Raw genomic sequence first — 27,811 nt, forward strand, 5'->3', positions numbered from 1 at the left:
AAGCTAGTTCGACTAGGCTCCACATTAAACTCGAGTTGGCGCACTCAACTCAATTTGGCTCGGGATTGCAACTTATTTGTCATTAAGGCCAAACATATAACTTATTCGATCTTGACAATGGGTTAAGATAAAACTTTACATAGCCAAACGGTTTAGTATGTAAGTTACATGGTTTATTAGTTCTTGGAATGACTTAACTTGCATTATAAATTAGATGGTGTCTCCACTTTTGTTTCTCCATTCATGTAGGACACAGAAACAATGAGCAATGTTTTAACTTTGAACAAAAAAGATAACTACTATATGTTCTGTAGGGTCTAAAATGTGTTTTAACACTTTTAGTTACTTGAGCTCTTAAAATATTTATAAAGTTACTTTTTATCGTTCTCGTAAGAGAACCAAAATTATAACAATTCCTTCATTTTTAAAATATTTATTATTTTTTTATACGACGTTATTTAAAAAAAAACTTATACCATAAAATTAAACATTTTATTCTCTTTAATTTGAAGGTTTAAGAAAATTTGACACCAATCCTATAACTATCTTCGGTGGAGTGTAAAAAAAGTAAGTCTTTTGTCTTCAAGCTTTTCCACCAACACTTCTCATTTGGGCTTTCGTTTTAAAACCAAATTTATTAATTAATCTCTCACTAGTCACTACACAATTAAAATATTTTACTAAAACAATCCATTTGTATGTGTGATGGGACGCGGTTGGTTATGACCAATGCCAAATGACTCTAAATATGAAATTATATGATTTTTGTGTATTTAAAATTTTAGTGTCGGCGTATATTTCATATTGTAACACCTATTAAAAAAAACTATCACAATAAAGCATAAGGGGTTCTTTGCTATAGTGGTTGTATATTTTTTTCTAAATAAAAAGTGCTCGTGCGATATGACAAAAAACACATACATTGATAATCACTTAAAATGTTAATATTTTCTTTGAATTAAATATATAGCAATACCATATTCAAATTAAAGAAAATAAAACACTTATTTTTATGGTTTACTTTTACTTAAACAATATCAACGTATGAAAAGTTACGACCCCTTAAAAAAAATCGTACAGATGGTTGTTTTATAATATGTGGTCAATAATTTAGTTATTGTTTAAGTAATCAACAGTTAAAGAAAATTTTAGGAGGCAAAAGTGTAAATATTGTTTAATAAGACATAGTTTCCTCGAGATTTAGATTCATACATGCATAAGTGTTGTACCTTGATCAAAAAGAGTTGTAATACTTAAATTTTAATACTTAAATATTGTCACTTGTGTATTAATTTATCTCTCACTAGACACTTGTATTCATATGTACACACATACATACGTAGGTACGTATGTACCTATGTCCCTATGTGTGTACGCCCCTACGTACGCACATACGCACATACATACATAGGTGCGTACCTATCTACGTCCATATGTGCAGATATACCTGCATGTCTACGTACGTACGTCCTTACGTGCCTACGTATGTGCATGTCTATGTAATTATGTAAATACATACATTCATAAGGTGTATGGCGCACGCATAAGTTTCATATATGTTGTGTATTATATTTTTTTATGTGTTAATTTTTATTTCGAGTATGTTCTATTTGATGCATGGGACAAGCAAGAACATAATCAATAACTTATATCAAATTAATTGTGGTGTATTCCTAATTCAACCTATGTAATCAAACTCTGAAATCATGCACATACACATTAACATAAAATTTATATAAAAAAAGGCTAAGTTAATATAAACCAATATATAACTCAATAAATTATTACCTGTCATATATAAAACAAAGCATTTGTACTAATATACCCCTATCTATATATATAAAAACAAAAATAAAAGGAAATTTGTGATTGGTTCAATTTACTTCTCGTAATAAGAAACACTTCTGAAATGAACCAAATCCCGCATATATATTTATATAAATAATTAATTTTTAATTATTAATTGTTTTATACATTATATTCAACTTCAAACTTCAATTTTATCAAATATTACAAGTTACTACTAATTTTTCTAAAAACTACTAATTTATTTTCATGCACATCATATTCAAGTTCAAACTTGTTTCTTATAAAAGAATTTAAAGAGAAAAAAAAGAAAAAAAAAGTAATAATCCAAGCTCGCTCGATACCGCTCGAAAAATGCTCAGAAAATACTCGGTTCGATTTTGAGCCGCTCAGCTCGGTTTGATTTCAAACGAGCCAAGCAACAAGCAAACCCTTACTCATTTCGGCTCGGCTCGCAAAGAGCCCTACCTACCACGAATACTCCTATCGGCGGCGGCTTATTCTGTTACGAACGGTTACTTCACACATCTCACAGGTTCTTCTCCGATTAGATATCATTCTTTTAATTATTGAATATTTTCTAGTACTATAAATATATAAAATAATATTAAAGATAATTATAAAATAAGTTATATATTTATACATATATATTTATATAAATAGTTATTTTTTAATTATTAATTGTTTTATTATATTACTAGGTTAGAGCCCGTGTTTCACAGAGATGAAAAATATAATGAAAAAAAATTTATTATATTTAATACCTAAATTCAATTATTTCACATAACAAGTTGTATTTATGACCTTTTCTATCAAGTTTTTGATATATTATGCACTATAATTTTAAGTTGAAAACCAGATCTTGATGTTTGATTTATTTAAAATAAAACATTCATATCGATATTGTTATATTAAATATTGTGTGTATAAAAATGATATTTATAACAAAATGTTGTCACATATTTAAAAATTAAATTTACAATGACTAAGGTTTTGTCGTAAAGGACAATAAATAAAAATATATTATATTTTAAAATAAAGAGAGAAACGATGAACAATCTTAAATGGTTGAGTTAAAGAGATATAAGAAGAAAATGCAATATTGTGAATTACAAAAATGTTAACAATTAAATATAATTTTATCAATAGCCCCCCCTTTCTTTGAACCTTGTCAATGATCGAACTTAAATTAAAGATATTTGGTTTTATACTTGAATAGAAATCACATTTATATGTGTTAAGACAAAAAATCAAGCACAATTACCATTTTGTTGGAGTTGGTAAGCACATTTGGTTTGAAACATTTTATAAAGCCATATGGGTAATGGGTTATAATAGGTTAGCGGGTCATGGATCATAATGTAATAAGAAATAGTGATATGGCATCTACTTGGCATTCTATGTGGAATGCCTAGTTAAATACCATGTGGATAACTTGTGTTGCTTTAATAGTATACTTAGATTAGATTAGATATGCGACTTCAAACTTCAATTTTATTAAATACTACAAGCTACTACTAGTTTTTCTAAAAACTATTAATTTATTTTCATGCACATCTGAGAGAGCTTAGACCGATCTAGATCTTGTGATTACAACGATGATCTTGTTAAGTATGAATACGATTAGGCTAGGATTACTTTAGTGTGTGTTGTGTGTGTGTTGAGAGGACAAATGGACAGAGTATCGAGAGAGAATCAAGGATAAATCAGAACTCTTACTTTAAAATAGATTACAGGGTATATATAGACGATGACTCTATTCGTTAAGATAACGTTAACGAATAGGTCATTCGTTACAATTACTTTAACGAATAAACAAACTTATTCGTTAATACTTTAATGATAACGAAAAGCCCTCATTCGTTATCTCATTCGTTAATATAGGTTAACGAATGAGCTTACATTTAATACGAATGTGTTACATTCGTTACAGGGTAACGAATGTAACTTACATTAGAGCGAATGGCATGTTTTACCATATTTACATTATAACCCCTATACTTTTAACCTATTACATTAAAGTCCTGATAAAGATCGAGACGTACAAAACATGTATCAACAAACTCTCCCTCGTCTCGAGCTCTTTATCTTTCATCGCTGGAACATCTTGGTCTTCCAGTCAACACAACTGTGAATCTTGTATGCGTAACAAACTCGAATGACTTTCTGAAACTGCATAGCAAGCTCATAGTCACATACGTTAGCAAACCTGATCTGATTTGTAAATAACGCATCATTTTCAGACTCAGATAAGTTAACCAGCCAAATTGGATCAATCACACGTATCGTCTTCGTGTTTGAACCATGGCCGAATACAATATTCGCTTCACCTGTATGATTTTCGTAGTACCAATAATTAAACGAGGTGAACAGAATCTAAGGAAATGTCTTCATTGGAGCCCTCTTCATTGTCTTTGGCGGCTTTACTTGCAATATCATCTTTCTCCAGCCTGTTCGTGTATCAATCTCATCAATGTACTTATGAGTAGGCACCTGTGGCTTGAAAAACTTGAAACCGAAACGGGTTTCATGCAATAACTGCTTATAGAACCATCCAGCCCACTGATCATCACCTCGATTCACGAACGGTCTATTGGCTAGTGTTCTCACATCCCATCTAGGCATAGATAAGATATCGTGTGGTCGCTTGAAGTAATAAATACCGTGTTCCCATTTCACGATGTATACTTTAAGTTCAGAATCAAACTGCCGTGACACCAACTCACCTTTTACATCTTTTGCAGGCTTGTACTTCTTCATTTGGTATGCCGATGCTCGAGCCTTTGCTAATTTGACTTCCTCCCGTTCATGATAACGAAAGGTCTCGATCATCTTGTTCATCTTCTTCACATTATTCTCGAACATACCATCCAAAGCACGTTTGCGCTTTTTCTCTGTCGCTGATAAATGACTGGTCTCTGCAACTTTATTCCACTTCTCTATCTCTTCCCGTAAACGACGTTCTGCCGCATCAAAATTTTCTGTATTGAAGAACGGAATACCTGAGTCTTTTTTGTTGTCGGTGTAGAGCTCAGGGTACTCCTCAGCAGTAACGTTTTCAACCTCTACCTCATCAAAATCAGGCACATTCCCGTGTGGAATGCCTGTGTTAGTACTTTCTTCGATTTCAACATCCACTTCCACACTCTTTCCCAACACATCTACCTCTTCTTCATTTAGATCCAGAAGCAAGGCAATTTGTTCTTTTGTTAATGAATGATCAACAAATTCACCTTCTTCGATCTCGTCCGCATTCACCATACTATACGCTATTCCGTTCACTCCCACAAATAAAATCATGTTTGCTGGAATGACATCAATCGGTTTAGCTCTCGTGTAATCCTTGTATGGCACAATCTGCAACTGACTATCTCCAGATTCACCACCAGCACTCGCATCAGTCTTATTACTTACCGACGGTGTAGAACTACCACCCGGTTGCTGATCTACCCCAACACCTGTACCATCTTGATCATCTTCATCGTTCTTTAATTTCTTCAACTCATCTTCTTTACAAGTTAACTGAAGAATGATCTCATCTTGTTTATCCAATCTCTCCCCCTGAGCAGCAACAAGGCTCTAAGTTCCTTGTTTTCATGTAGAGTGAACTGAATATGTCGCAACAAATTTCTTTGTGCTAGCTCATGGGCCACTCTATCAGCTTGCATTTGAGTCTGTTGAAGGTGCAACAGATTCATCATATGAAACCATTGAGTCTGAAGATTCAAGCCGAAGAAATTTGAATGAACTGGTTGCAACGGACCCTGAGGACGAGTAAATGTCATAAACGAATGCTCAGGTCTTGTCAACTGTGTAGGAGTAGCAGGAGTAGTAGGCTGCGTTATAGGCATACGTGCCAAAATGGTCTGAAGAATGTCACCAAATACAGTATCTGGTCTTGCAGTAGTAATCAAGGTCATAGATGGAGGTACCGGAGATACTAGCATATGAACTGGAGTAGGTGTCCTTGGAATCTGTTGAGGTATAGGAGATGTGGGAATAGGATCTGAAATAGATACAGGAGGAGTAGAACGAACAAACGGTTGACTAGGAATCTCAATTCCTGAACCTCTTCTAACCCTTTGCTTCTTGGCTTTTTCACTCTTCTCCATCAACGGTTTTTTCCCTTTACGTTTACGCTGCTGCTCATAACTTAAAGCAGCTTGTGGTCCTGGACCACCATCACCACCATCATCATCATTTCCACCATCACCACCTTCTCGTTCGGAATCAGAGACGTCATGAGCCCAACGATCATTAGGTGAAGCGACATAATCAATATTCGCTAAATGACCAATCAATCGTTTAAACTTTGGTCAATCTGCCAGACTCTGCCCTCTATAAGATCTCAAATGTCTCATCATCTCTTCATTCATGTGGTCAAGCTTCATAACGTCATCTTGATCTTTATCCAAATCCGGCACAAGATCATTGATTATCATTTGCAGAAATCGAGGATACATTAAAAACTTATGACGGCTCGAAATATTCTCTTTCAGATGATAATAAACAAATTATGAGAAGTTGAATGGTTTATTCAAAACAAGAGCAACAAAAGCGGATTGAAGCATTACTCGGCACTTGTCAAATCCACCCTTGCGTCCACCGAGACAGTGAATCAATACATGAAGCAAATACTTGTATTGTTCACACAAGTTTGCTTTATTATACATAGATCTTCCCAAATCCCCATTATACTTTACACGTATCAAATCCCTATCAAACTCGCACCTGTCATCGATCGTATCACGAAATCCCAACGAATCTCGGATTACCCCAACATCAATCACTACTCGTTTATTCTGAATCACTGCCTCAATTTGATTTTCTGTCTCATTGAATCTAGCAGTATTCCAGAATTCTCTGATTATCGTCTGATAAACCACCGTACGAGTCGAAAGAGCCTTGTAAATTCTTGAGCGTGTCAGAAAGCTAATCATACCCCCGAATATCGGAGAGTCCTCAAAATTCGGCTCAAGATAAGCACAGATGTTGTGACTTTTGTTCCACGACAGCATCACCAGAGCTTGTTCAGGTACTGGATTATCTGCGGGTTGTGGCTCAGGAACAGGATTGTGAACGTTTTCGTCAGACATTTCTGTTTATACAAACAAAAATATTAATATAATATTCAAACACATTAACGAATGTCTATTTCATAACGAATGAGACATTATCTTTAATTCGTTACAAATAACGAATCAAGTTATACATTAAATCATTCGTTAACATAATGAATCAATCATTTGTGATTTTGACTAATCACCTATTCGTTATATGTGAATCTATCTATTTACTATCTTAACGAATAAGATAGACATTCGTCAACATTCAACGAATCTGAAGAGATCATTCGTTATATGACTAACGAATCTGATAATTCATTCATTATATAACCAACGAATTTGCATTAATTACACCCTTTGACTTATCATAGGTCAAAATCAACTTAATTTTGACTAATTAAAGTCAAGAACGATGGTCATCGCTGTAACCTTTGATCTTCTATTACTTTTAACAATTAAACTCAACTACGATGATCAGAAATCGGTTTAATATGTTAAGCTTTGATCATCGATCCTAAAGTCTTATCAATGAATGAGTTTTAAGTTGTAAAGTGTTTGGTTTATAATCGGTTATTAAACCAATCAATTAACCCAGTAAAACTCCATGAAATCTCACAAATCTTATATGTCTGATCTCTTCGTTACCTGTAGAATACAATGATATCAATCAATGGATCAAATATGCAGGCTAAATTTTCTGAGAAAAATTTGCAAGAGGTTTCTTAGAAGAAGAAAGAATAGGAACAGGCGAATGAGATCCCATTTGTCTGACCTTGGGATTATAAACCCTCAGACTTCATGCACACCCCGAGGTCATTCGTTCAAATTTTGAATTAACGAATGGCCTCATTCGTTAACTTATGATCCTTATTCGTCAAGATTTTAAACGAATAGAATTCACATTCGTTTAAACTTTAACGAATATATGTTATTCGTTAACTTTTCTAACGAATAAAAGTGTCATTCGTTAAACTCTTAACGAATGATACATTAATTCATTCCATTCGTTAATGGTCACACGAATGTCTTCCATTCTTTATGCACAATGGAAGCGAATGAAGATATAACGAATAAGAAACTTATTCGTTATGTTTAAATAACGAATGTCTTTATATTCGTTAAACCATTTAACGAATAACCAATTTCCTTAGCGAATGAGAATCAATCTCATTAAGGAATTAAATATTCATTAAAACCAATTAGGGTTTTAACAATGAATTAAATAATCAATTAAATCAATTTTAGGTTTTAATTGCATACATTAAAATACCCGATCAACCTCTGATCGGTAATGTTTAACTTAAATGGATTTTTACATTAAATCACAACTGATACCAGTTGTAAATACATTAATCACGATTAACTTAAAACTTTTAGGGGATCAAATACTTCTTTTTCTTTTGATGTATTCGCCAGCTTGGTAAATCGAAACTAAAATAGAATTGAAAAAGAAAGAAAAATCTTTTTAGATTTTTAGAAAATTTCAATTAACAACTAACTAAAAACAGAAAACAGCTATACTATGAAAGTAGTACATATTTTTGTGAGTTAAGCAGGAAATCATATTGACGACAATGTCACTAAGTAACACTTCAATTTCGATGATTGTTATACACATAACCCAGTGATGATTGCAGATATAATTGTCCTCTTAAACTTTTCACAGACTTGTCGAAAACTTTACGATATGCTTTAATTTGGTTCAATTAGGCACGAAACCATATGTAGACCCCATCAATCAGATATAACATTTCTATCTCTTATACAGTGAATTTCACATGTACGTTTTTCTTTGATTTTCTAAATTTTGGTTAACTGTGACTCATGCAAAAATAATAAAAGGAAAATAAAGCAGAACGTCAAAATTTTCCCTTAAGATCGGTATTACTACACGTAGATAAGGTTCCATTTCAACAAAACAAAAGGATACAAATAAGTTGAAGTTGCACAGGCCTTAACCCCCAGTTCGATACATGACTTTCACACATTTGTGCTTATAGTATACGCGGAGAAGGTCCAAGGCTTGTACGAAACACCAAGAAAATAAAGCAGAATACTCAAATGTTAAACCTCAGGTCGGATAATCTTATCGAGCAGGAGAGGATCCAATATTTGAATAAAAATAAAGAAAAAATAAAGTTGAATTTCTTTGCAAAATAAAATAAAAACAAAGCAGAATTTTCTTCAAAAATGAAAGCATACACACACAGTAATCAATTTGATTTTTGATTTTTATTTAAATCAGATATAGTATCAATCTTTCAAGATGTAATTCCACTAGGTTCGGCATTCACTATCTTTATATCTTATCAGTTCCTATATAGTCTGTCAAGCCTATCTTTGCATATCATATTGCTGGCCTTACGGTAATTTTTAATCTAGTTTATTCATGTACTAGATCAATCCCGTCAATGTACTATCATTTTCCCTTTTTGCTTCAAAACTCATTTTGGGGAGCATTTTTCAATGTTTTTGGACTTTTTCAATATTTGAATGTTTTTGGAGGTTTTAAATTTCTCTGTACAAACTAAAACACAATATTTTTGGATTTTATATTTTTCTCCCCCTAAAAACAACAAAAATCAAAATAAAATAAGAAATAAAATGATTTAACCAAGCTTTTGAATATCTTTTAAAGTTTTTAAACAATTTATACCCAGCAAATATTGAAAACGTGTTTTGTCAAACGCTTTGGTATAAAGGTCAGCCTTTTGAAAATCTGTGTGAATTTTATCAATTGAAATTAATTTCTTTTCAAAACAATCACGTATAAAGTGATAACGGATTTCAATGTGTCTGGTTTTCGAATGGTGAACCAGATTTTTGGTGATTGAAATTGCAGCAGATTTATTCTATTAAATGGGAGTAGTAAGAAACTTCAAACCGTAATCCCGCAAGTGTTGCTGGATCCAGAGAACCTGTGAGCAGTAACTCGAGGCCGCCACATACTCCGCTTCAGCTGTTGAAGTTGAGACCGTTTTCTGCTTCTTACACTGCCAGGAAACAAGCCGGTTTCCTAAAAATTGACATCCCGCTGTTGTAGACTTGAAGTTGATTTTGCATCCTCCGTAGTCAGAATCAGTAAAAGCGGTGAGATCGAACTTATCGTCTTTGGGGTACCATAACTCGATGTCTGGATTTCCCCTCAGATAATGTAAGATGCGCTTTACTGCCGCCAGGTGAGTCACTCGGGGACTCGATTGGTACCTAGCACACAAACAAACAGCAAACATAATATCAGGTCGCGATGCAGTCAAATACATGAGAGATCCGATCATAGCACGATATAGGGTTGGATCTACGGTATCCTCCAATTCATCCGGTGATAAATTGTGACCCACGGGAAGAGGTGTCGAAGGAATTTTGCCTTCGGATATCTTGAATCGGCTCAAGACATCGTTCACATATTTGGTCTGATGGATAAAAATCCCAGAATCAGACTGGTGAACTTGCAATCCTAAGAAAAAGTTCATCTCCCCCATCGAGCTCATCTCGAATTTGGTTTGCATCGTCTTTTCAAAATCTTTACACAAGTTGTCGTTTGTCGAACCAAAAATTATGTCGTCCACATAGATTTGGACGAGGAGCAAATCATCACCCACGTTCTTATAAAATAAAGTACAATCCACATTCCCTCTCGTGAATCCACTTTCTATCAGATGGTCAGCCAATGTGCTGTACCAGGCTCTCGGGGCCTGGTGTAAACCATAAAGAGCCTTGTTTAATCGGTAAACACGCTCTGGAAAGTCTGGATCCTCGAAACCGGGAGGCTGCTTCACATATAATTCCTCATGAATAGCTCCGTTCAAGAACTCCGATTTCACGTCCATTTGATAAACCTTAAAATTTTTATAGGCTGCATAGGCAAGAAAGATACGTATAGCTTCCAGTCGTGCAACCGGAGCATATACTTCGGTGTAATATATGCCCTCTTGTTGATTGTACCCAAGAACAACCAATCGTGCCTTATTTCTCACGATTACCCCGCGGTCGTCCTTTTTGCACTTAGAAACCCATTTAGTTGGAATCGCCTTTTTCACGCGATCGGGTTTATCAATTAAGTCCCATACACCCAGTCGAACAAACTGTTGCAGCTCCTCCTGCATAGCTTCAACCCAAGACGGTTCCTTGAGTGCCATTGAGACACTTGTTGGTTCTATCTGTGATAGGAAGCAGGTGTATTGAGCAATACTGAGGATACCCGAAGAGTGCAAATCCGCATAAGCACAAACTATCGAATCCTCGGTAGGAGATACATTACCATCAACTTGATCATCACATATATTAGCTAATTGGTGTCTTGTACGAACCCCATCGTTCACATCACCAATTATCTGTTCCTGCGGATTATTAGAATGAATCCTTAAGGAAGGATTGACAAGTACAGATACGATATCATCCATATTGGTGACATTTTCCTCAGCCGTGTCTAAAGAGACAGTTGGAGAATCATCATCAATTAGAATAGGCTCATTTGTGTCTATAGCTTCCTCTAATAGTCCTGACGATGAATCAACAAAATCAGCTTCATCGGAAGAATCAGAAACATCATTCGATGTCTCTAATACATTAGTAGAGTCATTCTCATCAGCATACGAAGAACTAGGAATTGGAATACATTGTTCCTCCAAATAAGATCGAATAAAATCTTCAGGTATGTCTTCAACGGCTGAAGTGAACGAATTAAATAAACCGTCGTAATCGAACATCCAATCGGGACCCTTGCCTGTAGGTGGAATGGTATAACTTTGACAATTCACATGGTATCACTCTTCCACACAACCGGAAGAGATATTGAAGATTCGTTTCTTCGGAGAATTGTATCCCACGAAATAACCCTCAAATGCCTTTTCTTCAAATTTACCGGCATCTCTCTTCAAAATAGTACAAGGACACCCAAATGGTCCAAATACTTTAAGTTCAGAGTATAACACGCTGTGTTCACAGCTTCGTTCCAGAATTGAACGGGTAGCTTTGAATCAGCGAGCATCGTTCTTGCAGCTTCAATCAGCGTACGATTCTTTCTTTCAGATACACCATTCTGTTGAGGAACATAAGGTGCACTGAATTCCCAGTGAATTCCTTTCTATATGTAGAAGAAATCCAATACATTATTTCGAAATTCAGTTCCTTTGTCACTACGAATTCGTCTCACTTTCAGTTTGTAAAGTGATTCGATTTTCGTAATCAGATTCTGAATTAAGATAGGTGTCTGATCTTTCGATCCCATAAATAACACCCAAAAGTAACGTGATAAATCATCAGTCCCCACCAAGCAGTACAAGTCTCCAGCAATACTAGACCGATTCACTGAACCAAAGAGATCCATATGAAGTCGTTCCAGTGGTGTAACAATCGTGTTAAGTGACTTGCTTGGATGTGATTTCTTCTTTTGTTTCCCCTTCTTGCACGCAACGCAATGATCATTGATCTTGAATTTTTAAGGGATACACCATCCACCAACTCATTTGAAATAAGAAAATTCATTTTGCGTTTGTGAATGTGTCCCATGCGTCGATGCCAAAGGATAGACTCCTTTTTGGTAGCTTTAGACATGAAACATGTAGCTGAGGGTGAAACATTTACATCGTAACTCATATCCAGTACATAAATATCATTCGATCGAGGTGACCTCATGACAACCATCTCTTCAGGAATCGTGTATCCCGGTTGAAGGATAACACATTCATTGTCTGTGAAAACTGTGGTAAACCTTTTATTACATATCTGAGAAACACTCAGCAAATTATAATCCACTTTCTCACAATAATTTACTTTTTCAAACGTCACTTTCCCGTTTGAAACTTCTCCCTCCTTTGGAATCATTCCCCCGTTGTTACCAGCAAACGCAACGTAACCCCCTTGAATATCTTTAACATTCTAAGAAGATTGAGGTTGCCAGTAATATGCCTAGAACATCCACTATCCAAAATCCATTTGTGTGTAGACTCGGACCTGGATGAACTCTACACAAACAAGTAAATGATTAGTTCAAAAAGGCAGCCCAAGCCTCAATCTTGGGCTCTCTCTTTGATACTTTCAGAGAAAAGGATAACTTAACACTAGTATTCGGTACTTGAGAATAGGTGACCGGTTTCTTGTTTTTCTTCTTTAAGTACCCGTCACGTATAATTCCCGAATTAGTGTTTGAACAAATTGGTTAAGCACGGTCAACACATTTGTTTGTTACATTAAAAGATTCAATCCTAACAACTTTTCTTGGATTGAAATCAGAAAACATTATAACACTCTCATTAATTTGTTTTTCTTTTGGTTTTACATTCTGTTTAGTCTTACAATTTGATGACACTTTGATCTCATCAACCTTTTCTCTACAATTCTTAGCAACATGTCCCGGTTCTCCACACTTAAAACATAAACACGAGTCTAAAGACTTATGTAGTGAACCACTTGTTTGACTTTCAAGCACGGGTTGAGACTTGGATTCTTCAAAAGACACTTTCTTAGTACCAGCAGATGTAAATCCCTTTTTATTCTGGAAAAATTCTAGGTTGGTAGAATTAGATGAATTCTCCATCCCAGATGATTTGACAAATTTTATGGGTTTAAATGTGGTGCTCTTTGTCTTTTATTGAACATGTTTAGATTTTGATTTGTTAAATTGTTGTTCAAGTTCAGTAACTTTTGAAGTGTCATCCTGCTATAAACTTTCAATCATTTCAGGTTTAAGAAGGTTCAATGGAACTTCTTTGTCTGAAAAAAAATTTAGACAAACCCTTCAATTTAAAAACTTTCCTAGTCGAAGAAACAGACTAAGGATTGACAAATTTCATCAACTCCTCATCAGTGACAGTCGGCTTATCTGATTTCTTCGAGTTAGAAATTACATTAGACCTTTTCACTGAACCTCCCAACGACTTTGAGCCATAAACCGCTTGTTCAAAATCTTCAGGTTCACACAGAATGTGATTGTCAACAGGTATATCTTTGTTTTTAACAATCTCATCGGGTTCAGTTAACTCCTCGATTGAACCATCCAATTCATTTTTAGTAAAAACAGTGTTACTTTTGATATGAATTGGTTCTTGAGTAGTTTTGGTTGAATCAACATCCTCAGATTTAACAGCAGACATATTTGAGCATTTTTCCACATCGGGAATGCTACTGTAATCTTCCTTAAAAGGAGGAGGAATCTCGACATATCCCAAACCTGTTTTTCCATTTTTCTTATGTGAATGGTTAACTTCAATGATTTCATTCAAAAGAAATGTTGAATCTCTAAATTTTCCAAGCTTATTTTTAAGTTCCATCACTTCATTTTCGAGATTAGAAATACAGGTTCGGAGTCGAAGAATCTCCTTAAAATGTTGATCAACAACGATATTCTTACACTGAATCTTAGCTTTAAGATCATGATTGCTTTCAGACAGTTTTTGAATCTTAAGAGTTGACTGTTCTAGTAATTTTGATTTCTATTTGTAGCATTCATTGATCATAAAGTGATCTTTTGTGAGAGTATTGTTCTGATTTAAAGCTGTTTCAAGTTTGGCTTTAAGTACAGCACATTCAGCACACTCAATCACTTCAGATGAAAATTCAGATGTATTAATTTTAGGTTTAGGACATACCTCATCAATCTTAGCCATACATGCATAAGATTCAACTTGATCAGGAATTGATTCGGTTTGAGATGGCGGACTTTGATCAGTATCCATCTCAGAGTCAGATGAATCACTTTCCTCAGATACATTATCACTGCTAGCATCTTCGAATTTCTCTACCGGTTCAACGATTGCCATATTAGCTTGATTTCCCAACAAATGTTGAGACCAATCAACAACTTCATTAACCACCAGAGCTTGAGTAACAGTAGACTTATCTTGTTCACCACCAGTTGTTTTACTCTTATCCCCACCAGATGAATTATTCCCTGAAGATCTATCTGAATTGCGTGGCCCAGAATATTCTTTTCTTGGATTATCACATTCTTTGGCAAAATGGCCAAATTCCCCGCAATTGTAACATTTCACCTTCAGTTTATCAAATCCCACCCTTTTATTCAAAGTAGGAAGATTTTTCCCAGTTCGCTACATGAATCTCTTGACTTTTCTAACAATCATAGCCATGTTCCACTTGAGATCCATTAACTCAAGATCATCCGGGTCGATTTGATCATAGTCTTCATCTGTTAGTTCACTTGTGGCTATCTTGCTTCCAACAAGCTGTTCATATGAAGTCATGAAAGCACACAAGAATACAAACTGTTGTTCAGCCTCTTGCAGATTTACTTTAGGCAAGCTTGAAGCTGGAGCATTTGTGCTTGCATTAGCTCCATTGGCCAAAAAGCACACATTAGGAGGACAGTTTACATTAGGAATTTCTTCTTGAGCTTGAGCAAAGAAAGCATTAATTGGTACAGAACTTGACGAATGATTTGCTGGCATAGCACCCCCATAGAGTGAAGGGTTTTGATTTGAGGATTGCTGGTTTTGATTTTCCTTCAACGAGTTTTGACATTTGATATCAAATTCCCTTTCCTCAATCTTGTTGATGAATTGCATAGCTGTAAGCTCGGTGTTTCGAAAGAAACCGTTTTCTTTCAATACAAACAGGAAAGTCGAATATGAAGGAGGTAAGGCATTCTTCAGTGTATCAGCCTTATCTGTTTCAGTTGGCTCAAGATTGACACTTGACATCTCAACAATCAGATGACTAAATCGGTTAATTATCTCTTTAACCGTCTCATTTTTCATCAAAATAAAATTTCTAAATTGAAATTTTACGAGAGTCTTCTTACTCTCAAGAGTGTTCCCCAAACTTCTTGTTTTCAAAGTTGTGAACAATGAAGCACAAATTTTAATGGTACTGTATTGATGAAAAATTTGTTCCGGTAATGCCATAGTAAGAGTTGAATAAGCCTTAGTTTCACTTTCAAAATCTTTCAACTCTTGAGTTTCATAATCTTTGAATTCCTTCAGAGTCCACCCCATGTTGTCACTGCCTACTAAAGGTACCACATACACATCATCGAGAAATCGTACGCTACTTGGATGAACTGATCCCAAGTGAGCACGGAACCTTGGTTCCCAACGAGCAAAGTCTGAAAGTTTTAACAATTTGGGACATTTGTTGTGACTGCCAATTTCATTATCCATGGTCAGCATTTGCTGCATTAAAGCGTTCTGAGATGCTAATGCATAGTAAGAAACGTTTTGCGAAGCCATGAGGAAACAACTGTTTAAACTTCAAGGGTCAAATTGGTCAATCCTTTAAAGTTTATTGTTTACTGTTCACACGAATGGGTACACAGTAACGAATGTGTATTGTAAAGATTAACGAATGAATGATATTCGTTAATGATTTTCACGAATGAACTGATTAACGAATGAATCAGTATTCGTTAAAAAATGAAACGAAATTGGATAACGAATGAGTATAGACGAATGAGGAATGACGAATGTGAATAACGAATCAGGTTGAAACAAATAAGGAATCAGATTTAGCGAATGATTTGACTAGCGAATGGCTAACGAATGAACCGTTAGGTTTTAACGAATGGGCAGTTAGACTTAACGAATGAGCCGTTATGTCTTAACGAATCAGTCTTCATCGTAACGAATGAGTATGCGAATCTTCATCAGGTCTGAAACTCAAACCAAACTTCAAAATCCGTCCAAATCTTACGTATTCACCCTAAACTTTTATCAATCTGTTCATAAACCAAATCCGAACCTCGCTAATCTCGTCCGAACTCACAAACACTCATCAAACTTGTCAATTACTCAATCCAGATTCATACCAATCCGAACACAATTCAACCATCAAACGACTAATCAAACCTCAATTCAAACTCAGATTAAGCTCAAACCTCCAATTCTCATTCCTTAATACCTTAATAACGAATCACTACACTTAGAACAGTTCAACATTCCATGAAATATGATTCTCTGTTTCACTGTGAATCCAATAACCTTCAATTCAGATCAATTTTTCATGATATGAATCCAATTCATGATCAATTATACGATTAATACCACGAGAATCATCGAAGATCAGATCCAAGTCTCTGATACCACTTGAGAGAGCTTAGACGGATCTAGATCTTGTGATTGCAACAATGATCTTGTTAAGTATGAATACGATTAGGCTAGGATTACTTTAGTGTGTGTTGTGTGTGTGTTGAGAGGACAAATGGACAGAGCAACGAGAGAGAATCAAGGATAAATCAGAACTCTTACTTTAAAATAGATTACAGGGTATATATAGACGATGACTCTATTCGTTAAGATAACGTTAACGAATAGGTCATTCATTACAATTACTTTAACGAATAAACAAACTTATTCGTTAATACTTTAATGATAACGAAAAGCCCTCATTCGTTATCTCATTCGTTAATCTAGGTTAACGAATGAGCTTACATTTAATACAAATGTGTTACATTCGTTACAGGGTAACGAATGTAACTTACGTTAGAGCGAATGGCATGTTTTACCATATTTACATTATAACCCCTATACTTTTAACCTATTACATTAAAGTCCTGATAAAGATTGAGACGTACAAAACATGTATCAACAACATCGTATCCAACTTCAAACATGTTTCTCATAAAAGAATTTTAAGGAAAAAAAAAGTAATACTCCAAGCTCGCTTGAAAAATAATCGGTTCAATTTTGAGCAGCTTGGCTCGGTTTGATTTCAAACAAGCCAAGCAAGCAACTAGAAAGCCCTTTCTCAATTCTGCTCTGCTCGTAAGTAGCCCTGCCTACAACAGGCACCAATACTCCCATCGGCGGCGGCTTATTCAGCTACTTCACACATCTCACAGGTTCTTCTCCGATTACTTTATTGTTATTATTATTTCATTTATAGGTTATTGATTTCATCTTCCTAAGCTAGGTATTCAATTACTACATTACGCACACCAACTGTTTGTGAAAACGAATGAAAATTGCAATTAATTACATTAAATCGGTTATTGTGTATCCGGATTTCACCTCTAGAGTTACTTTCTCTTTGTTCTTGTTTCACAATCGGTTATTTGGTTATCGCCTAACTGTTTGTCGATTTGTTCATCGAATCGGCTGTTGTTTATCACTTCTGGTTTTGTTTCATAATTAGGTTTTGTTAAATGTCATGAGTGTTTCATTTCTACTGATGCAAACGAGCCGAGCTCGGCTCGTTTAACTTACACTGAGCTCGAGCTCGGGCTCGACTCGTTTCCAGCTCTATTTTCAAAGCTCGGCTCGTGAGTAGATTTTCAAGCTCGAGCTCGGCTCCGGCTCGGCTCGTTTACTATATATCAACTATTTTTTTTATATAATTTAACTAATTTTATATATTGTTTTCTATTTTATTTTATGTATAAAATAATATATATTATTAAGTTATTTTTATTTTTTTTTCATAACATTATATATATTAATTAATAATTATTAAATATATATTTTAAAAAATTATATAAATGACAGGCTCGTTTAGGCTCACGAGCCGGCTCGAGCTCGATAAGTGAAGCTCGGGCTCAATGAAGCCCGGCTCGATCGAGCTTTTTAACGAGCCGATCTCGAGTAGCTCGGCTCATTTGCACCCCTAATTTCTAGGTTAAGAATTTCATTTTTGCTAGCTTGTTAATCGGTTATTGCATTACGCACGCCAACTGTTTGTGAAAATGTCGGAGTGATACAGGAGTGAAATTGCAATTAGCTCATCGAATCAGCTGTTGAATTACCTCTGGTTTTGTTTCATAATTAGGTTTTGTTAGATGTCATGAGTGTTTCATTTCTAGATTAAGAATTTCATTTTTGCTAGCTAGTTAATCGGTTATTGCATTACGCACACCAACTGTTTGTGAAAATGTCGGAGCGATAAATGTCACAGGAGTGAAATTGCAAAATTGTGATTGTAACTGTCATTGATTAAGCTTTTGTATTCAATTTAAGTAGGGGCGTTTTCACTCACGAGAGCTTGAGCTTGGCTTGTGAGTTGCTTTGTCAAGCTCGGGCTTGGCTCGATTATTATTCATTAATGAGTTTATATATGTTTGCAATTATTTTTATATATTTTGAGAAAAACCTTAAACGAGCCTAAACTCGAGCTCGTGCAGTACTTTAACGAGCCAAAGCTCGGCTCGAGCTCGGCTGTGCAGTGTGAACTTAATGCATAAAAGTCCAAAAGAGGTAAAAATGAAAAATACACAAGGCTCGAGGAGCCTAAACGAGCTTCCTATACAAGGCTCATGCTTGGGTCGACAACTAAACCGGATTTATTTGAGGCTTGGGCTCGCTGGCTCGGCTCGAGCTCAAAAAGGCTTGGCTTGTTTCGAGCTTTTTATCAATTCGAGCTTGAGTAGCTCGCTAATGGCTTTTTAATTAATTGCATTGAATCAGTTATTGTGTATCCAGATGTCAGTTATACAGTTGAACTTCCTCTGTTCTTGTTTCATATGTAGATTTTTATCTTCTTAAGCTAGTTAATCATTTGTGAAAATCCAGAGAGAAATACTACTCGAGTGAAATTACGAAATCAGAATTAATTACGTTGAATCTAATGCAAGGGATAACAAATTGAAAGTGCCACTGATTAAGCTTTTTTATTCAATTTAAGGTATCAAAAGACGGAGATATGAGCGCTTTCAAGGCTTACAAAGCTTGTGTTCCAATAGCATGGAGTCCTAACCTGTACATAACCCTGGTTAGGGGAATCCCAGGAACCAGAAGACTTCACAGGCGCACGCTAGAAGCGTTGCGTTTAGGAAAGTGTAACAGGACTGTTATGAGATGGAATACTCCTACCGTTAGAGGAATGCTTCAACAGGTTTTGATTTGTGCATTTGAGTTATTGTATTAGGTTGTTTGGTTAGGTTTAGTGGATTGAGATTGGTGATTTGAATTATTATGTTTTTGCTTAGGTTAAAAGATTGGTTGTTATTGAGACTGAAGAAATGTTTAAGGCACGGAAAGAGAAGGAAGCAAAGCATCGCGCCATTCGTGCACCTTTGGTTGTGAGTCATGTTCCTTCCGCTGCAAGTGAGTCGACTCAGCAGGCTGCTTAATAGATTTGAAGTAAGTGCCTTTTCATGATTGGCTGTTTTTATTGCAATTAAGATAGTTTTTATTTTGCATGTTCTCGTTAGTCGTTATATCTTTATAATCATTTTACATAAGTAGAGTGCTGAGCTTCAACATAATTTATGCATGGATTCTTATCTCATTTAGTTTTATTGAGGGTATACACATGTTAATCGTTTAATTTACGCAAATATGAACAAATATTTTTCTTAACTTGATAACGTAGAATAAAAACTGCATGCACCATCGTAGATTTTCTACTCTGCGCTCTTTGATGGAACAAAGTGGTGAAGTTTTAACTTCATGCTTTATTGTGAAAAGATATTCCGTGGTTATTTTGGTTTTAATATAATTGGATTCAAATTTTCATATACTGATATTAGTATTTTGTAATTGTCATACGAGTCAGGTCTTACAGATTTGAGTAAATTTTGTGTTTAATTATTCTTTTGTATACTTATATCTTTATTAATCAATCCAGGCTTCTTTTCGAATTCAAGGACGTATTAGAGCTGATGTGGCAACGACATATCTAGTTCTCTTGATTTCTGTGGTGGATATGGTTACTGATTATCCAATTTAGTTGAGGTATGCTATTTTATAATATGGATAAACACCACTTTGTTTTTATCTTTTTTGTAGACATTTTGAAACTTGAATATTATCCCATTTGCATGTTTTGTGATCATCAAATCTTCCTTTGGAGATAGATTATGCATTAAATCATCATCATCATCATCGTACTCAGTATATCCCACCAATAGCAAAGCTATGGTAGGGTTTGAGGAGGGTAAGATGTAGACAGCCTTACCTCTACCCCATAAGGATAGAGAGGCTGCTTCCGGTGAGACCCCCGGCTCGATAGTAGTTTTGCATCAAGCCTTGGACATAAGGCACATAGCACTCAATCATCGGGACCGGCTGATCGGTGCATGTACCCTTGTCTTTCGGCTATCAACGCCACTACATGATGCCTGATTAACCGTCCGTCACTTTTAACGTTATTTTCACGAGATTAGTAAAATAACGTCAAAATTAGTGCAATTTCACTTTTGCCCACCCGAGGGTTCACACATATATGCTGCATTTGTATAATGAGTTACAAAAGAAATACAATCTATCAATATTTTACAAAAATAATATCAATTATCTAAATAAATATATCCACTAAGCTTCCTCCTTTCCTTCAATGGCTGCCTTCTTCACCTCAATATCATCAGCCATCTCAATATTAACTACATTCCAATTTTCACTCTCTTTCTTTTCACCATCAATACTTCCAATATAATTTTGCACTTTATACCTGTGTCTAGATGCCAAAACCAAAAACGCCAAAAAATTAACGACTCCCAGAATCGCAAGCAGCCAATAGAAGTTCTCCAGTTTACCCTTATTCAAATTGTTCGTTAACCAACTCCCGTCGGTTGCCATGTCAGTTATCGAAACTAGCACGCTACTCATGAAATAACCCATCGCCAACGTACTCAAAAACAAACCCGTACTCATTGACTTCATTCTTTCGGGTGCTTCTCGGATGAAAAACTCAAGTTGACCGACATAAGCAAACGCTTCACCCGCACCGACCAAGAAGAACTGCGGGACCAACCAAAAAGCCGCGATATCCGTCTTTTCTTTTACATGCATTTCACGTCTTCGTTTCTCGACAATAGCTGAAGCAACCATTCCGAAAACTGAAAGAACGAGCCCGATTCCAATTCGTTGTAAACTTCTGAGTCCTTTCGGGTCACGGGTTATCTGTCGGGCTAACCGGACAATGACGCGTTCGTTAAGAGATGTAAATAGGAGAATGGATATGAATAGGAAAACCGAAAACGAGCCTGCGGGTATTTCAAAGCCTGCAACTTTTCGGTTCATGAGTGTCGCTTGCTCGATAGTGAATGTGTTCATTTGAGAGTAGACTGTCCAGAAGAGGATGCATGTTGACCAAATCGGGATTAGACTTATGACCATTTTGACTTCTTCGACTTGTGTTACACTTGAAACTACCCATGGGTTGTTTCTGTTTTCATCTGAGTTTGCATAATCATGTAGTATTGCTGCTTTGTCTAGAGACCTGTAGCACCAATTATATACAAAAAAAAATGGTAGTTATTAGTTAGTTGGTTTCCATGAAATAGTACAAAATAATGAAATGTCTAGAATCACATTGACTTTTGTTAATTTTCATTTTAGGTTCTACTTAGGCTGTAAATAGGGGTGCAAACGAGCCGGGCCAAAGCTAGGCTTGTTTTCAGATCTTTTTCTAAAGGTTGAGCTTGGCTCATGAGTTGTTTTTATCAAGCTTGATCTTGGCTCGGGCTTTTGTTTATTATTTATTAATTAGGTATGTACATTTTTTTAATTATTTTTATATATAAGAAAATATATATTATTTAGTCATTTTTATCATAATTCTATATTTCTATGTATAATAAACGTTATTATATAAATCATAGGCTTGTTTATTAAACAAGCTTGTTTTAAGTCTCAAGCTTGGACTCGAGCTTGTTTAAGTTCGGCTCGATTCGAGCTTTTAATGAGTCTATTTTGAGTAGCTCACGAGCCGGGCTTGGCTCGTTGACACCCCTATTGTAAACTGGCCTAGCCACCCAACATCGGCTTCGAGCAAAGCTTAAACATGTTCGAGCTTGAATCGAAGATCATTAATAAACGAGCCCGAGCTTCATTTGACTAAGCTCATGAGCCAAGTATCATTTATATAGTTATTATTACCCTTTATATTTTACATAACAAAAATATAATACGTTAGTAAGTATTTTTAGTGTATAAAATATTGATAAAAATAACTAAAAAATGTTTACGCGTTCTGCTTTGCTACCAGGCTAAGCCTCGTACATGAAAGTGTCCGTATGTGTACAACGTAAACGCGTATTATAAACTAGAAAGGTAATTATACATTTATACATACTTGAATTTAGTCGTGTGTGGAACTTTTGAGTTGGTATATCCGTTCAATAACCCCGGGTTTGCAGGGTACGGGTGACTCCTATTCTTTATAGCCAGAAACACTACTCTCCATATAACCGTTAACGGGCTCCCTTGTGGTTTCTTAAACCGATATAAAGTGGTCCCACCCAACAACACAGTAACCGCAATAATCATAGTGCCTGCCGATATCCCATACCCCCATCCTCTGCCCACGTTATCTTGGATGTACACCAAAACCGTCACTGCAAACAGAGACCCGAGACTAATGCAAAAGTAAAACCGGTTGAAAAAGTAGACCATTGCCTTTTCTTCCTTTGGGTCTGAAGTATCAAACTGGTCAGACCCGAAACCTGAAACATTTGACTTGATGCCACCGCCACCTAATGCTATGGTGTAAAGAGCCACGTAAAGCAACGTGAGTTGACTCCCGCTAGCTTCTATGCATTGTTGTCTTCTCGGGTGGTCACAATGTGGTGGTTTCATGCTCGGGAGTGTTGTTGCTAGGGTCAATAGTGTAACACCCTGTTTTATCAATTAAAAGTTAGGGTTACATTTTATTTCTAATGCTGTAAAGTTAATTGCATGGTGTAAAACATATATTACTATGTTGTTAATTTGGCTAAAGTAAATTAAATTGGCGGCAATACTAGTTTGTTGGTCAAACCCGTAACCAGACTGTACACCCTACTTGTTCATTGATCAAACTAGTCATACCACTCAAAATCCGGATGATGTCATAATATGTTTTTAAGAATTATTGCAAACATTTTCATGCGTGTGCGAGAAGTCCCAAGTTAAATCCTATAATCTGAAACCACGTTTTTTTTTCAAAAAAATTACTCAGCCAGTTCACCAGTTTAACCCGACACTTAAAAAGCTTCTAGTTCATCCATCACTTGTCAAAAAGCAGCCGGTCTAACCCGTGACAGTTCAACCCATACCAAACAAACCGTAGATTTAGTTTAATACATCTCGTGTTTAAATATTTTTAAAGCTGTATTTTGTCTTATTTAAATTTAAGTATGGTTTATCATTTTATGGTCATAAAGTTTATGTCACTCAAACTGCAATAAAATGATTGTTATAGCAAAAAGAATTAGTTGGCCACCCAAGTTATTATGCAAATGTTGTTGAACCATGCAATTAACCCTCTTTTTAGCTATTAATCAAAAAATAAAGTTAAAAAGACAACCTAATTCCCCCCAAACATACCTAAATCTAGGCAAAGAGATGTGATGCTTACCACAGCACATACGGATGCAAAGATTGCAATGGTCAAGTACCGGCCGAGTTTAGCATCCGCCAAGAATCCTCCAAACAAAGCTAAAATATTGAGAGCTCCCATGAAATTCGTCACCGTGTTTGCTGACTTCGACGACGAAAGGTGCAAATCTCCAACCAAATACGTCACAAGATTCATCGATATCCCCATCACACATATTCTCTCTGAAAGCTCGGTCCCTAATATGAGCCCGGCTGCAAGCCATCCGCCTGTCTTCGAGTTGTCAACGTGGTTTCCTTTGTAATCAACCGCGTCATCTTTATCCGTTTTGGAAACAGCCAAAACCTGTTAACACATAAGTTTAGAATCAAAATATGAATATTATGATATGATGAGAGGAAGTTGTTGAAGAGAAGCATTACCATTTTAGATTTGGGGGGGGGGGGGGGGGGTTGTGGGTGTGTTTATGTGTGTTGAGGATTGAGAGATAAATGTAAGTGGTTCCAAGAATATCTATAATATAGAGGAAATTTGTAAGACAAAAGTAAAAGAAGGTAGGGGGAAAGTAAGATTATATGATACAAGATTTTATATCAAAAGGGGTTCTTTTTGCATGCTTAATAAGTATCTTGAAAGGTGTTGGTTTCGGGTTCGGTTCTTGGTATTTAACGTTTGAAGGTGCGTTATTAACACGCGGTGTCGACGGGTTTGCTGACTAGGCTGTTATATTGTTATGTGAACTAAGTGGTGGTGAATATAAGTTGATAAGTGAATGGATTTGGATTGATTGTGGTTTATCATATTCTTTCTTGTGGAGTATGATGGTTAAGTGTTTATGTGGTGAGAGTTGGGGTGTTTTGGACGCATGCTACATTGCAAATTTTGATCCAATCTCTGTGACTGGGACCAGCCAACAAACATACTTGCACATCTGGATCTTTGACATTTTGCATATTGTAAATGTGGATTCATGTGATGATTGTACTCTTTTATTTATATTCTTGTTTGCTAATCATAGATTTTGGTCCATAAGCACTCATGGAAACGTTTTATGGCCATTGGAAATGAAAATAATAATATTCATCTTTGAATATGTGTCACTTGAATCATCATTTAAGCTTGGTTTGATTTGAGCTTTTAACGAGACGGTCTTGAGTAGGTAATAACCTTTTGCTAACGTTTAATTTAGAAGAGTTTGGTTTCACTTGGTATGAAGCCTTATGTCAATACTAAGCAATGTTTTCAGACAAAACTTGACTGAGAATCGTGAACTCTAATGGTCCGGTTTAGCCCTTGTGAGTTGTTTGAATTTGGGCTATAGGACATCTAGAGTTCTTGTGACTTTGAAACTTTATGAATCACGTAATCTTGTTTTTCGGATTGAAGTATTCAGCGTTTGAAATCCTTAATCAGAGGAAGACAGGAAGGTACTATGTAAGAACGAGATATTATGTTATGTGAGAATTCGAAGGGGAAAAATACGATCCTTGAATAAGACCAAATGAGTTTTTTATATGTGGTGTTAAGTTGTATAACGGTGGGGTTGAAACATCACAACCTTTGGGGGTAACCGCTACAATTACATTAACGACGTATTCAACTTCGAAGTTGCTAATGTGGTACAAAGTTTGCAACTATTGTACAAATTTGATAGAATGCATAGTTAGCTACCGAGTAGCAGCAAATGCAATAGCTATTTTGTACCTCTTTTGGGATGAAGATCATTTTCATGCAGCATTTCTTCTATCCATGCAAATCTGATGTGTTTTCCGATGAAGCACGATCAAGGAAAAATAAATTTTTTCTCGTGTTTTCTATGAAGCACGGCATGACCCCAGCTAGAGATGTTGCTCTGAGACCCCAATGTGAGCCAACCTCCGCCCACCCGCCAAGATGCTACTCCAGACCCCTCCAAGGGAGCGGTGCCCCCTTGGAATCCTCTATAGTCTAGGGGCTTCGCTTTACACAACCTTACACACCTCCTAACTCTTGTATCATTAGTATGTTGACTTCTCATTTGGTCTCCAAATAAATCTAATTAACCAAAATAGTTTGATGATACTAAAACTATAAGCACTGGCTAGTCGTTAACCTGTTTTAGTGAGAGAATCCTGATTTTAGTTTTACTTTACAAAATATTTTCAGTTGTTTTAGGTTGTGGGGATTGATTATAGGATTTTTAACTCATGACCATTTAAATAAAGGTTTAAAGTTTTATCCACTTGCTATTGATATATATGCAACTAAGATATATATAAATATATTTTCAATTAATCTTTTTTTACTATTATTAGCATAACAAAATAGTTGTATTAGACCATCACTTGCTATTGATATATATGCAACTAAGATATATATAAATATATTTTCAATTAATTTTTTTTTTTTACTATAACTAGCATAACAAAATAGTTGTATTAGACCATCAAGGTGATAAATAGTTAAATTTCATGTATCATCTAAACATTTTCTAAATTAGTTATTTTTATTCAGTTTCTTAAACTAGTCCGACCAACGAACTGTAAGATAGCTAATTTAATTATCGGTGCGCTTATTAAAAAAATAAATATAAATAAATATAAAAAAGCGAAAAAAATTCATATAGTCAAGTTTAATATGTGGTATGATATAACGTGATTTATATCAAATTGAATACTTATTTTACGATAAAAATAAAAGTATCTGTTTGGACCTATACATGACAAAATAAATCTATTTTCTGACATTCAGAAAAGATTTTTGTGAGCATGCATTTCATGCGTGGTTTATAATATACTTAAAATATTATGACTTATTTACATATTCTTTAATTTTATTGAATACTTGAACATAAATTGGATCACAAGACATTTCAAAGTTTAAGTATTTGATAACTTAATAATAGGAGGGTAGACATTAGAATCTAATTAAAAAAAATATGAACACTGTAAAAAACAATTTTTATGAAGTTTTATCATATTAAAAGGTTGTTAATGCTTCTTCTTTAAGCATTTGGTACGCTTTCAAATTTATCAAGAATCTCTAAATTCAGACCCTTAATGTCTTAAAACATTAATTTTATTATATCAATTTAATGCGATTTTGATCATGATCAAGTTATATATAAGAAATAAGAAAGTAATTATCAACTTAAACCCATTATAAAGGAATAATTAAAAGGTGTGTACATATGATTAGTGGAGAGGATAATTACACATTGCGTAGCAAAATGCGTATATCATATTTGTTCTTCCGTTGATTGATGATTTGTTGCATAACTGTGGAAAGATTCGAATTTGAATCAGTGTATACGTAAGTAAACATTATTTTCTTTCCATGAAAGAGTAGACTAAAAAATTATACGAATTTAACTTTTAAACGCAATTATATAAAACTGCAAACTATTCGTATGGATTTCTATTTGATTATAAAGCATCCATCTTTGTAGTACTTTATAGACTTTGTTGAAGCTTAGTTGAGAATTGAGACCATTATTCATTCACAAGTTTGTTTTACTTGATGTTGAGTCTAATCGATCATGGACTAAATTTGTGTGTGTTCATTTAGAAAAAATAAAAAAATAATAAAAAATCTATTTATGGTTGTGGCAAAGTTGATAAAGGTATCTATTTCTTATTTATTTATTTGAAAGGATATATATATATATATATATATATATATATATATATATATATATATATATATATATGGGTGGGATCTAGTGAAAACTCCTCTTAAAAAGAAAACTTAAAAACTGC

The 27,811-nt window shown here is 35.1% G+C and overlaps 2 protein-coding genes across 2 annotated transcripts; one reads left to right on the forward strand and one right to left on the reverse strand.

Moving 5' to 3' along the window:
• The first annotated feature begins 2,285 nt into the window (after positions 1–2,285).
• Positions 2,286–19,889, forward strand: LOC143582555 (uncharacterized). Its single transcript, XM_077065088.1, has 3 exons — positions 2,286–2,332; positions 19,438–19,649; positions 19,744–19,889. Exons 2-3 carry the CDS (start codon positions 19,458–19,460, stop codon positions 19,885–19,887), a joined length of 336 nt encoding a protein of 111 aa, XP_076921203.1. The 5' UTR covers positions 2,286–2,332; positions 19,438–19,457; the 3' UTR covers positions 19,888–19,889.
• Positions 19,890–21,070: 1,181 nt separating this feature from the next.
• Positions 21,071–25,027, reverse strand: LOC143582553 (protein NRT1/ PTR FAMILY 6.4-like). The gene is made up of 4 exons (XM_077065086.1): positions 24,998–25,027; positions 24,096–24,419; positions 22,833–23,374; positions 21,071–21,977 (listed from the first exon to the last, which is right to left on the reverse strand). The coding sequence occupies exons 1-4, from the start codon at positions 25,025–25,027 to the stop codon at positions 21,071–21,073; spliced, it is 1,803 nt and encodes a 600-aa protein (XP_076921201.1).
• Between the last annotated feature and the right edge of the window lie 2,784 nt (positions 25,028–27,811).

This window comes from Bidens hawaiensis, unplaced genomic scaffold, assembly GCF_021521415.1.
Source record: "Bidens hawaiensis isolate Kalapana, Puna unplaced genomic scaffold, B.hawaiensis_p1.1 tig00031783_1, whole genome shotgun sequence".
Lineage (NCBI taxonomy): Eukaryota > Viridiplantae > Streptophyta > Magnoliopsida > Asterales > Asteraceae > Bidens > Bidens hawaiensis.